At 45.4% G+C, this 16,076-nt stretch overlaps 8 protein-coding genes and 1 non-coding gene across 9 annotated transcripts; 5 read left to right on the plus strand and 4 right to left on the minus strand. All coding sequences in view use genetic code 12, as the record gives it.

Annotated features, from left to right (window-relative positions):
• Positions 1-44: 44 nt before the first annotated feature.
• On the plus strand, positions 45-1,919 carry CXQ87_004308 (uncharacterized protein; the record flags this gene model as incomplete). Its single annotated transcript, XM_025482753.1, has 1 exon — positions 45-1,919. One exon carries the CDS (start codon positions 45-47, stop codon positions 1,917-1,919), a length of 1,875 nt encoding a protein of 624 aa, XP_025337696.1.
• A 223-nt stretch (positions 1,920-2,142) lies between these two features.
• Positions 2,143-3,048, plus strand: CXQ87_004309 (5'-(N(7)-methyl 5'-triphosphoguanosine)-(mRNA) diphosphatase; the record flags this gene model as incomplete). The annotated part of the gene is made up of 1 exon (XM_025482754.1): positions 2,143-3,048. One exon carries the CDS (start codon positions 2,143-2,145, stop codon positions 3,046-3,048), a length of 906 nt encoding a protein of 301 aa, XP_025337697.1.
• Positions 3,049-3,069: 21 nt separating this feature from the next.
• DBP7 (putative ATP-dependent RNA helicase) lies at positions 3,070-5,331 on the minus strand (the record flags this gene model as incomplete). Its single annotated transcript, XM_025482755.1, has 1 exon — positions 3,070-5,331. The coding sequence occupies one exon, from the start codon at positions 5,329-5,331 to the stop codon at positions 3,070-3,072; it is 2,262 nt and encodes a 753-aa protein (XP_025337698.1).
• A 380-nt stretch (positions 5,332-5,711) lies between these two features.
• CXQ87_004311 (DNA-directed RNA polymerase III subunit) lies at positions 5,712-6,497 on the minus strand (the record flags this gene model as incomplete). The annotated part of the gene is made up of 1 exon (XM_025482756.1): positions 5,712-6,497. One exon carries the CDS (start codon positions 6,495-6,497, stop codon positions 5,712-5,714), a length of 786 nt encoding a protein of 261 aa, XP_025337699.1.
• A 439-nt stretch (positions 6,498-6,936) lies between these two features.
• On the minus strand, positions 6,937-7,506 carry MFALPHA (mating pheromone alpha; the record flags this gene model as incomplete). The annotated part of the gene is made up of 1 exon (XM_025482757.1): positions 6,937-7,506. The coding sequence occupies one exon, from the start codon at positions 7,504-7,506 to the stop codon at positions 6,937-6,939; it is 570 nt and encodes a 189-aa protein (XP_025337700.1).
• A 946-nt stretch (positions 7,507-8,452) lies between these two features.
• On the plus strand, positions 8,453-8,524 carry CXQ87_004313. Its single transcript has one exon. It is a non-coding gene; the product is annotated as a tRNA-Glu (tRNA).
• A 488-nt stretch (positions 8,525-9,012) lies between these two features.
• On the minus strand, positions 9,013-9,453 carry CXQ87_004314 (uncharacterized protein; the record flags this gene model as incomplete). The annotated part of the gene is made up of 1 exon (XM_025482758.1): positions 9,013-9,453. One exon carries the CDS (start codon positions 9,451-9,453, stop codon positions 9,013-9,015), a length of 441 nt encoding a protein of 146 aa, XP_025337701.1.
• A 530-nt stretch (positions 9,454-9,983) lies between these two features.
• CXQ87_004315 (poly(A)-specific ribonuclease) lies at positions 9,984-13,617 on the plus strand (the record flags this gene model as incomplete). The annotated part of the gene is made up of 2 exons (XM_025482759.1): positions 9,984-10,001; positions 10,189-13,617. 2 exons carry the CDS (start codon positions 9,984-9,986, stop codon positions 13,615-13,617), a joined length of 3,447 nt encoding a protein of 1,148 aa, XP_025337702.1.
• A 408-nt stretch (positions 13,618-14,025) lies between these two features.
• TCO89 (Tco89p) lies at positions 14,026-16,002 on the plus strand (the record flags this gene model as incomplete). The annotated part of the gene is made up of 1 exon (XM_025482760.1): positions 14,026-16,002. The coding sequence occupies one exon, from the start codon at positions 14,026-14,028 to the stop codon at positions 16,000-16,002; it is 1,977 nt and encodes a 658-aa protein (XP_025337703.1).
• Between the last annotated feature and the right edge of the window lie 74 nt (positions 16,003-16,076).

Consider the following 16,076-nt stretch of genomic DNA (forward strand, 5'->3'; position numbering starts at 1 on the left):
CACTGCGTGTTGCCCGATAAGAAACTCTTCACTACTTTCATGCTATGCCTCTGGAAACATTGAATGAAGTTCCGGTGGAATTTCCTATGAATAATAGGGCTGTCTCGCTGCTGGACACCAGAGTTGCTTCTTCCTCGGATGCAGATCCCGAAAAAGCATATAAAAATCTACTCTGGGCCTGTCGAATCGGTGATACTGACTTGGCCGATTCGATTACCCTATTGCCCCAGCTTGACATCAATAAAGTCGATGAATGGGATTATCTGCCGCTCATTCTTGCATCTTTGTGTGGGCACTTACCCATTGTGGAGATGCTCCTAGCAAGAGGAGCAATCTGTGAAAGAGACACTTTCCAAGGAGCTCGTTGTATCTATGGTGCTCTTACAGACGATATCAGAAACACGCTCTTGAGTTATAACATCACGAAGAAGACTGATACGGATCAACCTTTCCTGGCGCATATCTCCAGCTTATTATCGCCATTGATGGTGTCATACGCTTGCAAAGACATTGCTTTCGTGTTTCCACATGAACGAGACAGAGAGTTACAGGTTTTGGTGGTCAATCGGTTTCTTCTTGCGGCAAGAAGCTCATATTTTAGAGAGCGAGTCTTGCCCGGTGGTATTTGGTGCTCTTTATCCAAGATCACCATGCCTGCTGAGATAGATGCAACGATCTTCAAGGCCGTGATAGACTACTTGTATCTTAGAACGGATTTTTTGCCGCTCGAGAAGCCTCCCATGCAATTGCTACAGTACGCATTGGACTTCAATCTCGACCATTTGCTCACAGCGATTCTGTATGAGGATGAACTCAAACCAAAGGCTGTGAAGTCACGTCAAGACGCCGAGTTGCAGTTTGTAAAGGACGCAAGACTGGATATGGAAGGTTTTTTAGAGAGTCACATTTTCCCCAATGTCCTTGTAAAATCTCTCGACGATATCGATCTCAAGGAGCTCAAGTATGGAAGTGATCAAGACGACGAGGAAGAAGAGGAGGTTGACTTTGAAGAGCTCGATGTTAGCAGAATGCTTAGCTACGAGGAGCGCAAGCTGCTCATGGAGTCATCCGCCCTTCCAGATGCAATCTTGTGCTCCGTGGATCTCGAGTCCAATACCGTTGTGTTTTATCCGGTTCATCGAGCAATGTTGGTGAGAGCTAATCTCTATCAGACCATGGTCGATCCCAACTGGTCAACAGAAGCAGCAGAGATTCCATTTGTTGATTTTCAAGGCGACTACTCTGCTCCGAAAACGGTCGACAGGCCGTTAATGGAACCACACCATGTTCCTGTCATTAGAACGTATATGGGTGCCACAAGAAGAAAAGTGCCGGAAGTAATACTTCGCTTTTTATACTATAACGACTCTGTGGTGGTTGAGCCTGAGATAGCCGTCGAGGTTCTTCTTGCGTCTGATGAACTCAACATTGAAAGACTTAAATCCATCAGTGTGTTGAGTCTTACAAATTTTGTGGGAAGTTTTGCATTGGAGAAAATTGGTGAGCTTCCATCAAAGGTTGGCTATGATGTGTTCGAACTTATTGAGATTTCATGGCGTTTGCAAGCCGAACGGCTCGAGCAACACATGACGAAGCTCATTGCACACAACATAGAGGCCGTCTTCGAGGATAAAAAGCTCCGGAGCAAGCTCTTACAGTTGATCAAAGCCAGTGCCCATAGAATTCAGGAGCGTCAATCTACGGATACTATCGAGTTGGTGGATGATATGCGGTACTACTTGGCCAAGAAGTACGCTGTGTATGACGAATTCACCAACTTGGAAGGTATTGGTGCCACTTTGAACCCCAATATGGCCGAGCCAGAAGATAACCGGACCTTCAAAGCAGCATTGCTTGATTACGAGTACGACGTCATGATTGTGGATAAGCTTTTAGACGAATTGGGCTTGGACGCCTAAGTCCTTGTTCGAAGATCTCTTATCACAGAAAAGGGTCTGTTCAATAAAAACCAGCCCACATATACTTATTTATTACACTATTTATCAATGAACTATGACCAATAAATTTGTATCCTCCTCTTTTTCTTCCTGTCTTGATCAAATTGTGTGTACATGGTGCATGCAAGGCATGTATAGTTCTCGATGTGCGTAGTAGTATCAACCACACCTTTCATATCCAACGATGCTGCTTCAAGAGTTGATAAATAAATTCCAGTATCAAGAAACCCTAAAATCTGATCCACAGACAAAGTCACTAGTCTTGCTTGGAACAATTGACAATGAGAGTGCCATAGTGCTGCTCGAGAAATCTGCTTTCAGTCTCGATTCAGATGCCGACGTTTCCCTAGAGAAGATCATTCAAGACTTGAAGCTCATACAGAACAATGACATCTACTTCTGGTCACTGGCTACCCTAACGCAGAGCATTGATCAGACTCCAGCTGCCAAAGTGAACTTGATATACCCAGCTACAGAGACCCATATCAAGAAGTACTCTCTGCAAAAACTACATGTTGTCAGAGAGACCACAGAGATCTACAAAGAGGTAGTCGCTCCATTCATAGAAACCCAGAAGGGCGACAGAATTCAATGGGTTCACAACATCCTATTTCACGGTAAAGAATCTGAGAGTGTCTTATACCACGATAAAGACCCGCAAAATGGTTTTGTTCTCCTCCCTGACATGAAGTGGGACAAAATAAGCATGGATGCTCTTTACTTAATGGCAATTGTACAGAGAACAGACATCTCGAGCGTTCGTGACCTCAATTCGTCACACATAGACTTCTTGAAGTCCTTACAGGAGAGGGTCAAGAAATTAGCGAACGAAACGTACGGGGTTGCCGAGGATGAATTACGAGTCTTCATACATTATCAGCCTTCGTACTACCACTTTCATATCCATGTCGTGAGAGTCACCCATCCAGGCTTGGGTGATGGTATAAACGCCGGAAGAGCCATTTTGTTAGATGATGTTATCGAAAACATTCAGCTTGTATCCGACTATTACCAGCAACGTACACTCACTTACGTTTTGGGGGAGAATCACAAGCTTTGGGATGCATTGCTGAAGCGTAATGTTACATAATCGTACCGTAATGTCTATAAACTAGTAATTGAACTCAGCAGTCTGAGCTTTTTCGGCCATCTTTGCCATTCTCAACATCTTCTTCCTTGGGTCCTCCTTCTTCTTGCTCGATTCAGCACCGAAGTTTCCACTGGTTTTTCCTAGCTTCTTGGGTGTCTCTCTCAAACCAAACGTTTTGGCCAAATGTCCAAGATGAAGGAGCTTGACATTGAAAAAGTTTCTTTCCGAAGACAAATGAGTGGCGTAGGCTCTAATGTGTGAAGTAAATGCATGCAGCGCTCTCTCGAGTGCTTTGGAGTCTTCCAAAAGCCATCTTTCGACTTCAAGATGCCAGGTAGTAGCATGGATGTCCCATTTGCCCTCTTTAGCTTTTGGATCGACTTTCTTCCCTTTTTGAGGAGCAGCTTCGGTATTCTTCTCACCAAAGCTGTCTTTAAGCAAAGTTTCGTAGCTGACAATCCTCAAGCTACCCTCCTTAGGGTGCACCACACGAAGCTTTCCGTCAACATAACCCTCCTCCTCACCAGGAAGCAAAAAGAGGGTAGCCTCACCTTTATTACCTGCTCTGGCAGAACGACCAATTCTGTGCAAATGATCGTCAATGGAGAATGGTGGATCGTACTCGACAACACTAGCGATGTTTGGCAAGTCCAATCCTCTGGAAGCAACGTCTGTGCAGAAAAGAATAAGATGCTTACCTTCGTTATCTCCAGAATCACTCATGAATTTCTGGAGAGTCGAGGTACGCAATTGCTGCGAGAGGGATCCGTGCAAACGGAATATAATAGTGTTGTTATCGATCTGAGGAGCATTCAGGAAGCACAGCTCGGTTGGCTCGTCATCTTCGCTTTGCTCCTTCTGGCCACTTCTACCTCCTCTAGAAAAAACTTCAAAATGGAAATTCACAGAGTCCGAGCATGAAAAGAATACCATGGAACGAGTAGTCAGGGTTCTGTAGTTCTTACTGATTCTCTTCAATTTAGCCGCAAGAGTCACCAATCTCAACTTTGGTGGAACAACCATCACCTTTTGAACAAGCTGATCTGGTGCAGTTGCATCTCCATGGAATGTAGTGTCGTTCTTGTCAATAGAGATCCACTTGGGGTTGTTTAAAACTGTACTTCCCAACTTCTTCACATCCTCGGGCATCGTTGCCGAGCAAAGAACATTTACGATATTGTTTGGAAGAAGAGGCCATTGGCGCAGCGAGGCAGCCACTTTTGAATGGCGTTGTAAATGTTCTGTAATCTTTGTGATTGTCTCTTGGAACCCAAGCTCCACAAGTCTATCTCCCTCGTCCAATATAAGCCATCTGGTCTGAGAAACGTCGAGGGACTCAGTATTTTCCAAGTGGTCAGCCAAACGTCCTGGAGTAGCCACAAGAATATTCACACCTTTTCTAATTCTGGCTTTCTCTGACTTTTTCTTCTCACCACCAACCACAATACCAGGCACAATGTGATGATGACATCTGAGCACTGCTTCAAGAACCGAGTAGATTTGAGACGCCAACTCTCTCGTTGGGGTCAATATTATGCCAAAAAGTCCGCTTTGTCTGTTGATTTGGGTTTCTTCTGACATCAAACGATGCAACATGGGGAGCACAAAAGCCAAAGTTTTACCGGAACCTGTTTGAGCCTTCACGAAGAGGTCATCATTAGACGTGAGCATCTGGGGAGCCACAGCTCTTTGAACTTTAGTCGGAGAAATGAAGCGCATGGAACTTTTAAGATGTTCACTCAACTTCTCATTGAGTCCGAGACCAGCAAAGGTGGATGCATCGCTTAATGGGGCATTAGATGGAAGGTGAGTGGTTTCGCTAGATCCACTTTCTTGAAGGGTCTCACTGTTCTTGTTGGATGTGAACAAGGACGAGACATACGAGTTATTCTTTCCACCGAACTCACCTGAGCTTTCATTGAACTTTATTCTTTTCGCCAGTCCTCCTAGAGGTTCACCATTCTGTCTCTTGGCTTGGGCATCATCATCTTTTGGTTTCCTGGGTTCTCTTCTCTTCACGTCATGCTTTGGTTGTGACCTTTCTTTGCTGGATTTGTCTGGGTTTTCATCCTCATACTTCTTTTGAAGCTCATTGAACTTGTTGTTCGTAACGTCTATACTGTTAACGCCAGATCCTTTTTTCCACTCACGGCCTTGCAGCTTCAATCTAGCATTTCGGCGGTCTGTCCAGCGACCTCCCTTGAACTTAGTAGTTTGTTGCTTTGACTCGGTCTCAGTTGGCTCTGCTGTAGCAAAGTTCAATATCAACTCATCGTCACTCATTATGTTTGGTGGAGTCTTCGGAGTAGATTATCTTTCGAGATGGGGGACTGCAGGATTATCACTACCGATGAGCTCCCACTGTGAAGAGCTACGACGTACAAAATCTGATATCGCCAATAAAGCGGTATTTTGGTAATTGATCTATTTAATTGAAACCCTTTGATGGACAATATTTTATTTCTTATCCTATTTTCGAATTTTGCAGCTTTGTCGGATTATCAGCTTTATTGAATTGGGTGCGAAATGCACCAGAATACTTACAAACGGGAACTGAGACAAGAGACAAACAATAACAAAAAACCGTTTATGCATATTTTTTATGATTTGTATATGTACCCAAAGAGAAGGCTTTCCGACCAACTCAATGATTCTAATTTACATTATGCGAAGTCGTCAAACGTGGTTGTGGCATCGACGGCATCCTGCGAAGGCGACTGAAGACTGCCCAAAATATCCTGTGTAGCTGGGTCACTTGTTGCCTTCCAGCCCAATGTCAGCCAAGTTTCCTCATCGAATTTCTTGATGTGCTTTAGGCATGAGCCCAAACCGCCGTGAGTACCCTCTGACAGTAACTGGTTACTTGCCTTGGCAGCGGTTTGCAAGACATGCACAGCATTTTGTTTCGTGGGATCCAGAGTGCTGACCTCCAGCTTGGTATGAGATGTACGAGCCGCTTCTAGATCATCAATGTGTTTGAACAGAGGTTTGAGCTGAGCGGTACTATCCACTGGGAGAAGCACCATTTGTAAGTTGCCGTCCTTCTCGACTATCTGGCCAACATAAAGACCACCGTCGGTTTCGGTAAGAACTCCTTTTAAATTGGATGTGACCACCTTTGTACCTAGTTCCTCGGCACGAGCTTCATCATAGAATCTGCTAGTATCCATTGGGACCTTCATCTCCACCACCTTACTTCCCGGTTTGATCGAAGACCTGAGACGCTCTTCGTCGAATGGACGGCTTTTTGGCCTGCTGGTGTATTGAAGGACATGAAGTGACTGGGATGATCTGTGAGGTAGAGATCCATGGACCACAGGCATGGTCAGTATGATTGGATCGTCTTCCTCCTCTTCCATAACCCCCTCGTTAGTGTCTTGGTATTCTTCTAAAGCGGGAGACTCTGAAACATCCTCGTCCTCTGCGACAAAAAGGTCTTTCTTATCCATGCTAGAAGAAGTGATGGTTACTTAGTGGACTTCGCATCTCGAAAAAGTATACAGGCAGCGAAGAGTAGTACCATGAGGATCGATTGATTGCCCAGAGAGAGAAATCTCACTTTGGTGGAAAGCTATTCGATAAATCTCAAAATGATATGAGAAATAATCGAAAATAAGTAAAAAGGTGGTGATTCATTGATTGAAGAGTTTTGTTCAGATTCTATGCGCCAATATGTAGATCCTACAACCATGGCTGCGAAAAGTTTGACATATTTGGAGGTATTTCCTCACAATCAAAGTAAAGCGAACAACGAGGTAGCTTCTTTGATTTGACTACGGCTTGATTGGAAATCAGATTTTATTTGGAAAACAACAGAAATAATAGTAAGTTTCATGGAATGTCAAGGGGACTGAGGTTAATGGACTATAACCCTCAAGGTCAGCTAGTTTAACCCTCGAGGTCAGCCTCGACCTCTCTCTTGACGAAAGGCTCACCTGGCATGAATCTCAACCAGCCCCACTCGGCTTCAGCATCAGCTTCGGCATCTCTCTTGACGAATGGCTCACCTGGCATGAATCTCAACCAGCCCCACTCGGCTTCAGCATCAGCTTCGGCATCTCTCTTGACGAATGGCTCACCTGGCATGAATCTCAACCAGCCCCACTCGGCTTCAGCATCAGCTTCGGCATCTCTCTTCACAAATGGCTCACCTGGCATGAATCTCAACCAGCCCCAGGCGGCTTCAGCCTCTCTCTTCTGCTTGTCGCCAGGAAGTGAGGCATAGGCTTGCTCCATGATAGTGGAGTTGAGCAAGATCACATAGCGGCGGTCACCGTAGGTAACCGACAATGGGTACTCATCGGAGTCGAAGGAGAACTGACCAATGATTGCCTCAGTTGGGACACCGAAGGAGCTCTCAACAGCGGATGGAACAGCAGAGACGGTTGGCGAGGGAGCTGGAGCAGCAGAAACCAAGGAAGCAGCGGCGGCGATGATAGCAGTAGTGGAGAACTTCATTTTTTAATGTTTTTGAATCTTTGAATAGAAGATTGAAGCTTTGACTGTTGATGATAAAAAAAAAAAAGAACCCTAGGAGGTCTGATCCACCGATACTTATAGTTTTCGAGGGCACTCGATCTGTTTCAGAACAGCCATTGACTACTTCTTCGGAAACAGATAATCATTTCACAAACATAAGAGCTTATGAAGACCCGATTAGGCGTTCAAAGAGATTTCCAAAACGCTGAGATAAAATATTATATCTCAACGTCGCAGAGGGTCCATTGAAGGCCGAAAATGGAAGTCATATTGCGATGTCGGCAGCACATGAGTACATCTCACTGTCAGAGATGAAAATTATTATTTTTAATGGCGGGCTGTGCTAGGTAAGTCTGATAGATTGTCCTTTTTGATTCGCCGAGGTGGGTTTACACCTGCGATCCACCAAAAAATAAATTGTGGGTTTAGATGAAACTAGCCGCATAAGATGAGTTTGATCATGTTTAATTCTCGTAAATCAACATATTGAGAATCCAATGGCAGATATCATACATCCATTGATTGCGGTCAAATTCGGGTTGGTATGTGAAATTGCCGGGGAACCAAAGCTTCGATAGTAGCCGGTAATCTGCTCCGTTGATTCCGAAAAATCCTCCAAATGGTCCGTTAGTAGATTAAAAATTGTGTAAGGGGATCAAATCAATTTACCACGCGTCCCTTATTCTTCTGGGGGAGTCAAGAACCTCAACCTATACTCGATGCGAATACATTAATGATACTCCTCAATATGATACCTTCCAAACGGCTCCAATTAGGCTAAAACGCATCTGAATGCTTTTTTGGTACAATGGGACTCCATTATGATGCTTGCTTTCGTTTTTGAGTCAAATCTCAAAGAATGAGAGCTATGAGAAGATCACTTTAATCATTCTCATTTTGCCTGCATATCTCAGAGTTATCTAAGTCCGATATAGTGTAACGGCTATCACGGTTCGCTTTCACCGAGCAGACCGGGGTTCGACTCCCCGTATCGGAGTAACAATTTTTTTGTTAATTGCCTATTTACAATCATCCGTTTTAAGCATTATAATTTCCGGGAAACTTGGAAGAAGTTCCAACCACACGTGCATTGCTATAGCAAAACAAGCAACGTGCAGCTGTGACACCACGAGGTCAGCCTTGGGCTAAGTCACATGTACTGCACATTACCGGTCAAAACACATGAAGCATAATCTGGGGTAGTGACCAGCTAAGGAGATAAACGGATCTTTTAATTTGAAGCAATTCAAAGACATACCGAGAAGATCAGAAGATCCGTCTTATCGTCGTGTTACATACCCGGATCGGGTGTTATCAGTATGTTTACAAGAGCGCGGTGCCTGATAAGCACTGTACACGATAAGGAATGGCATGTATTGGAAGCCGGGACACACAGTGTCGAGGAAGTAAATATCTAGCGACAGATAATAAATAAGCAACGCCAGCGCCTTTTATGTATTACGAGGTGGTTTCAGGCACGTAAGTTTATTCAGAGCGGAAGGACTTGCTCTTTTTCTGTTTGCTGCGTGCAGCCTTCACCTTATCGGCCTCCTTAAACACCTTGTTCTTGCTGAAGTAGTTGTTGATTTTGAATTTCTCCGAGTACACAGACTCAGACAAGTCGTCTTCGTCGTCAGCCACCGCCAATACCGAATACTGGTTGTGGCTCACTCGTGAAGCTGCCCGTGATTGTGGCACCTTGGACGTCTGCTGTCTGTGCCTGGCGATTGAAGCCGCCTCGGCATAAGACAACTTCCGGTAGGCGATATCAACAAAGTCCTCGGCGTCATCGTTCATCGACACATGGTACACCTGAGACGAGTCTCTGTCGGGCATGGTGAAGGAGGTGTTAACCTCACCAGGGGACAAGGGAGCTCTGGTTGTGGACTTGGAGAACCAGCCAAAGGGCAAGACGGACTTAAACATCGGGGAAGTTTTGGGGTTAAAAGAAGGAGGTTTCTCGCAGTGGAAAGGAAAGTTGGATGTACTGGAGAAGAAAAGTACGAGGTTCCAAATAACCCGGGGGCACCCGTCCTTTATATATGGTAAACAGAGGTGCAAATGCGACCGTGCGTAATGTCTGAGGGGTGGCACATGCTGGCACAGAAACGCTCGCTTGTCATATGTAATGGTATGCAGTGACTCATTTAATCAAGTTAGATTAGGTATTCCGCCACTTTGAGGTGAGTGGCAAGATCTCCGTCATTTCGCTCAACAGGCACGGTGACTCACCGAGGATATTGTGGTTACGGGGCGTACCAACTCACGTGACATATCACGTGACAATGATAACCAAGCATATTCAGCCCCAACTGGCCCCCTTTCATATCTATTCTTCAAATTCGAAACTTGTTTTCTTGGATACCTTCACTCAAAGCAAACTTTGCTATTCGGACTATTTGGTCCATAGAGCGCGACATCAACACTATCTACACAGACCGAGCACCAACACCACAATGGACGGATGGGCAGAGGTATGTATACACAGACACATTAGACTAATTCAATGCTAATAGCCAGGTTACCAGGGTGTCTGCTACGGCACGACCAAATCAGCGGAACGAACCTCCGCAAATAACGTCCCTCCTATTTGACCATACTTCAAATCTTGTCTGGTGCGCAGACTCAGCAGGTTACACATGTTCATATACCCCAGTACAGCAGGAACATAGCGGCTACGGCTTGCAAAGTCCATTATCGCTTTATAAGTATACGAAATTTCGGGCCTCACCTCGTGGAGACCCCGTTTTACAGCAGCTCAATAACCAGAAGGGCATTTTTGCTCTTTCCAAGTCGTCAGTTACATTCAACACCCCTCGAGGTCTCAATAATGCTTGCTTGACGCTGCTGCTGTTCAGTGGGGATGAGAAGAAGAGCTTCGGTGACTTGTCCTGTATGACGCTGGCTTATGCTACGTCAACCGATATTATCGTGGGTGGAAAGAGGTCCTTGATGAAAGTCGACGTCAACAAGCCTTCCATTGTTCAGCAGTACAATCATGACAAGGAGCTTCTGTTTGTCAATCACCTGTCTAAGTTGCTTGCCTTGGGAAACACGTCAGGATCAGTGGACCTCTTTGATACTTCCTCCAACGAAGTAGTGAAGAGTTTGTCGGGCCATAGCGGGCTCCTCTCCGACCTTGATGTGAAAGGAAACTATATTGCGACATGTGGCTACTCGGCCCGCCCTAAAAGGTACGGTTCTTCATCCGCTTCATATGTGGTCGACCCGTTGGTTAACATCTACGACTTGAGAATGATGCGTGCTGTCTCGCCAATTCCTTTCCCCGCTGGCGCTAGCTTTGCCAAGTTTTACCCAAAGTTGCCCAACATTGTGGTAATTGCATCCACGACTGGTCAGATCCAGTTTGTCGACATGTACGACCAACTGCAAGTGCATTTGTATCAGGCAGACTTGTCCATGCCCAACAACGCCAGCAGCGTGGCTGCCACAACGTCCTCCTATATGATCAACTTGGATGTGAGTGACAACGGTGAATTTCTCGCTTTCAGTGATGGCCATAACACTATGAGCCTCTGGGGAATCAATTCTGGAAATAGCGGAAACTTCGTCAACTATCCTACTTCATTAGACCTTCCAGAAGTCACCTCACAGCCAAGTGCTAATTCCGTGGGATTGGACGAACCCTACCCGCTCAATTCTGTTGGAATGCCATATTACAAGGAGTTCCTCACATCGTACTTCCCGGCTGAGATGATCTTCACCAAGGAGCTTCTGAAAACCCCAATCAAGATTGACCAAGAGCTTCTTGACTTGAGTGAACGAAATCCTGGTAAGATCCTTCCATATGACACATCCAAATATGGTCCCCGCAATGTTGTGAGGGATGACGAAGAAGATCACACTAAGGCACCGGAGAAGGACAGAAGCATCAATTTGAAGCAAGCTCTTGTACCCAAGTTTATCAGTGAAAGAAGCGCCACCGCGTCCCCTCTACCGAGAGATGCAGACATCGGCTCTCCTAGCACGAGCTCAATAGCCTCATTCCAAGAACCTCAGACGCCGAGCGATAACCAAAAGCATCTTCAAGCGTCAGCGTTCGAAGACCAAAATCATGACAAGACCATTTTCCAGTATAAATCACCTTATGCAAATCAAGTCCCCTCATGTTACAGCAGACTTGAAATCCAGTACTCGAGATTCGGTGTTGATGATTTTGATTTCGACTACTACAATCAAACAGGTGGACTCTTTTGTGGTCTTGAAAATCATTTGGATAACTCCTACGCCAACTCTTTAATCCAGATATACAGGTTCCTGCCAATCTTTTACAGCGTTGTCACTGGCGCTCTTCTCGAAGAATGGCTTCCGAACTCCACAGAGGTCCTCATTAACCAGGAGAATCCTCAAGGCTCTTCTGTACTCAATGAACTTGGGTATTTGTTCGACATGATGCATAAAGCAGAGGGAAGAAACGTCAGCATAAATAACTTTTCCCTGATTCTTAACGAGAGCCCTATTGCAAAAGCTCATGGGCTTATAATCAAGGATGATGGCAAATCTCTTAATGCTCGAGAATTGCAAAAATTGATGATCACTTTCAACAAGTTCCTCGTGGAGTCTGTTGTCAATGACTATGCCAAGCAGTTCAATCTTTATCTTCAAGACATGACATCAATGCATTATGAACTCAACATCTTCACAAACAAGGGTGAACATATAGAGAGACAAACAGGGAGTCAAGCGACACTTGACTTGATGACGCCGCCTATTAATATCGTCAACAGGCTAGGTGGTGGCACATACACCCCACCACAGGCTTCATTGACCAAAAGGAATTACACTTTGCTCAATTATCTAGAGTACTCATTGAACCAGAGCAAGGTGTTACCTCCTTCCAACCTGAACCCATTCCCCTTGGATGTGAAGCAGACTTTAACGAAATTGGGCCCACTCTTGCTGATCAACATTCCTTTCAGCGCTCAAGAGTATGAGCTCCTAAGGCATTACAAAAAGTGGCTCGTGCCAGAGTTCTACACCACTTTGAACAACAACAAGGTTAATTTCAAGCCCGTCGTTACCCATTTGAACCAAGAGACAGATAAGTATGAGCTTCTTGGATACTCGTGTCAAATCAATCATGACGCTAATACGACCCCTGGAAAGCACAACATGATATCGTATATTAAGATCAAGTCACCCGCCTCAGGCAAAGATCAATGGTTTTTGTTCAATGACTTTTTGGTAATGACTGTGCCAGAAGATGAAGTATTCAATCTTTCCTACAGCTGGAAGAAGCCCGTCGTGTTGGTCTACCATAATGTTGAAAACCCCCACAACCAAAATTTCTCCTACTATGAGATTGAGTTCTTCCGTTCCATAAAGCGCCTTGATGACTCGATCTTATACAGAGACCATTTTGCATGCGGCATAAGAGAGGGCTTCAAGAAAGAGTATGAGCTCTTGACGAGAGAGGAAGCACCAGAGGTCGGTACCCTCGTTGCTCTCGATGCCGAGTTTGTCTCTCTTAAACCTGAGGTGGCAGAGGTCAGATGTCCCTCTAAGAAGCGCATTGTTCGTCCAAAGGTGCTCTCATTGGCACGTATTTCAGCACTTCGGGGAGACAAGAATGGTAACGGTGTTCCTTTTATTGATGATTACATTGTCCACACAAAACCAATCTTCGATAATCTCACTGAATTCTCAGGTATCGAGGAAGGTGATCTTGATCCAAACAGATCTACAAAGACTCTCGTGACTCTACAGACTGCTTATAGAAGACTCTGGCTTCTATTGAATTTGGGCTGTACTTTTGTGGGTCATGGCCTCAAGAGTGATTTCAGATGCATCAACCTTCAGGTGCCCAAATCTCAAATCCGTGATACGATTGAGCTCTTCTATTTGGCGGACTTCAAGAGAAAATTGAGTCTTAAGTTCTTAGCATACGCTGTACTTCACCAATCAGTGCAGACAAGTAATCACGACTCAATTGAGGACGCCAAGACAGCACTTTTGTTATACCAAAAATACTTGGATCTCAAATCCAAGGACGCCTTTGAGAGGACTTTGAACAATGTCTACAACAAGGGATACAATCTCCGTTTCAAGGTGCCAGACCTGGAGTATTAGGCACCGGACACAATGACAGGAGAGTCCGAGCCTGGGGACACATCCGTGCACCACTAAGTAACCAGCCTGCCGCTCCGCATTAGTAGTGAGTGCAAACCTGGTGATATTAAACATATAGAACAAGACCCGGAGCCATATATTGTGAGAGATTCAGCTCACGAATAATAGGATAAAAACAAAACCACGCATCACAACGTTTGAACAGTAACCAAACAAGGAGCCCGGATCAGCATGTCACCCGGAGAGCCTCATGATGAATCCAGACCATCAGATACAATATCAGAAAAGAGCTCGGAAGCGACGGGGTCTATTCAATCTGAGACATCTACTCAAGAGCATATAAAGCCTGCCAGGCCCATGTCACGAACACCAACCCAAGATAAAAAGCCACATTTAAGAAGAACTCACATGAGGTCCCAGTCGCATACGAAGATGCCTACTAGACTCAGCACATCAGGACCAAAACCAAATTTGAACAGGTCCAAATCTTCAGACATTATAAGAACGCTGCGGCAACCTGGTATCAAGAGAAACAACAGATCGTTCACCAAGGTTCCTGGGTTTCTTCCATTGCATAAGACGATGCTGAACAGCTCTGTAAAGGGCGCAGGCACGCTCAACAGATCTACTCTGGCAAACTCACTCAAAGGGTTTGCTCCCTTGCGTAAGACTACCCTGAACGGGTCGAGTAAGGATAGACATGCATTACACAAGACGTTTCTGAACAGCTCCATGAGGTCGAGTAAATCGCTGAACTCCCTCAAAGGATTGAACAACTCCGTTACGAACGGGCCAAGTATTGGTCTCCGGCTCAGCTCAAAGAGAGGAAGGGCCATTGTGAGGTTGAATGAGGATGCAGAAAGCAACGAATATGAGGATCTCAGCGAGGATTCAGAGCTGGAAACGAGCTCAAGGCAGCAGGACCGCTCAAACGAGAACCTCCCACTGGAAACTCAAGATTGGAATGAGGATCATAAGATTTCGCAAGTGCCAGAACAGTCTGAAAGTGATTCATCCAAAGACGATACGCCAATCGCAAAACCTGTTCCACAGAACAAGGCTCTCGGTAGAGTCAAGCAAGAGCTTGAAGCGGTTGACGAACGTGCAAAATGCACGTCAGAACCCCCTGCTTTGATATCAACAAACAGCTCAACTGACGAACTCATGAACAACAACTTATACGGTGGATCTTTGCTTCTTTCTCAATCCACCGGCCTAACCAGGAAGATCAATGAGCCGCTAGGATACAACATGGCTGGTGGTGCTTCTGATGAGAGGCTCGATCGCTTGCGTGACGAGAGTGTTAGTGGTATCTCGTTCAAGGCGAGGCCATATAATGAGCTCCGAAACAAAGAACCGGCAGAGCCAGTCCAGGCCACTACGACGGCATCAGTCAGCTCTTATCAACCAGACCAGAGCATCTTCAGTAATTTGCAGAGAAACAACTCCAAGTATCTAAGCAACGTCAAACTGCAAAGACCGTCGCAACAAACACAATCACAGACACAAAATGCATCAAACAAGGACTTTTCAAGCTTCTTGAATAGCAGTCATTCTTCCAATGGCGCTTCGAACCATAATATCGAGACCAGAACTCAACAGCGACTCTGGCTTCAGCGTGAGAACTCTCTCATGGATGTTTCTCAGAACATTGATCCCACCAAGCTTCAAAATTTGTCAAACATGTCGCTTAACAAATTGATGTTTGCTCACAATTACAACAACAGCACGACCAATGTGAGGGATCAGGGCAGAGTAGCAGCTCCACAGACAGCAGGTGTCCAAAGTGGACCACAGGTGGGAGAACAAGAAGGACAAGCCTCCGGCGACTCGTCAAATGTCACGAACTTATTCCATCTCGTTCAAAGTGGGCATCAACAGGGATCTGTGCGTTCTAGAACGGAGTATGAGAGATTGAACCGAGAGTACCTCAATGTGAGGCGTCATTTGAATCCTGTGGCAGAGTCCTTGAACCGAATGGAGAAGTTCTACGCTCACAAGAAGGGATTGAATATGCAAAAAAGTACATCGGTCTCCAAAGGTGCTTCATCGTCAGTTCATTCCCAATCGATGAATGCCAATAAGTTCGAGGAGTTTGCAGCAGATAGAGAAAACCGAGAAAGTAAAGCTGCCATGCTTGTGAACAGAGTTTGGCAAGACGCCTTGCTTCAAACGTCATCTAACTCAAGTCCGTCTGTATCGCGGCAGGAGCCTGCTGACCAAGGCGGTTCTCAGTTTCATCAAAACCCCCAGCAAATTCAACAGAGGTCACAACCAATGAGACCCAGCCGAAGCACGGGTAACAGCTCTCAAAGGTCTTCACTTACACCCACTACACGTGCGGTAAAACTCGCATCCCAGGCAGCCGGGGATGGCCAAAGGTAGCATCACGATATAAAAACATGCATTCTTGGATTGTCTATGTACAAATGAGAGCCACGTCTAACGCTCATCCCTGT

The sequence above is a fragment of the Candidozyma duobushaemuli genome (assembly GCF_002926085.2).
Source record: "Candidozyma duobushaemuli strain B09383 chromosome Unknown E_B09383, whole genome shotgun sequence".
Lineage (NCBI taxonomy): Eukaryota > Fungi > Ascomycota > Pichiomycetes > Serinales > Metschnikowiaceae > Candidozyma > Candidozyma duobushaemuli.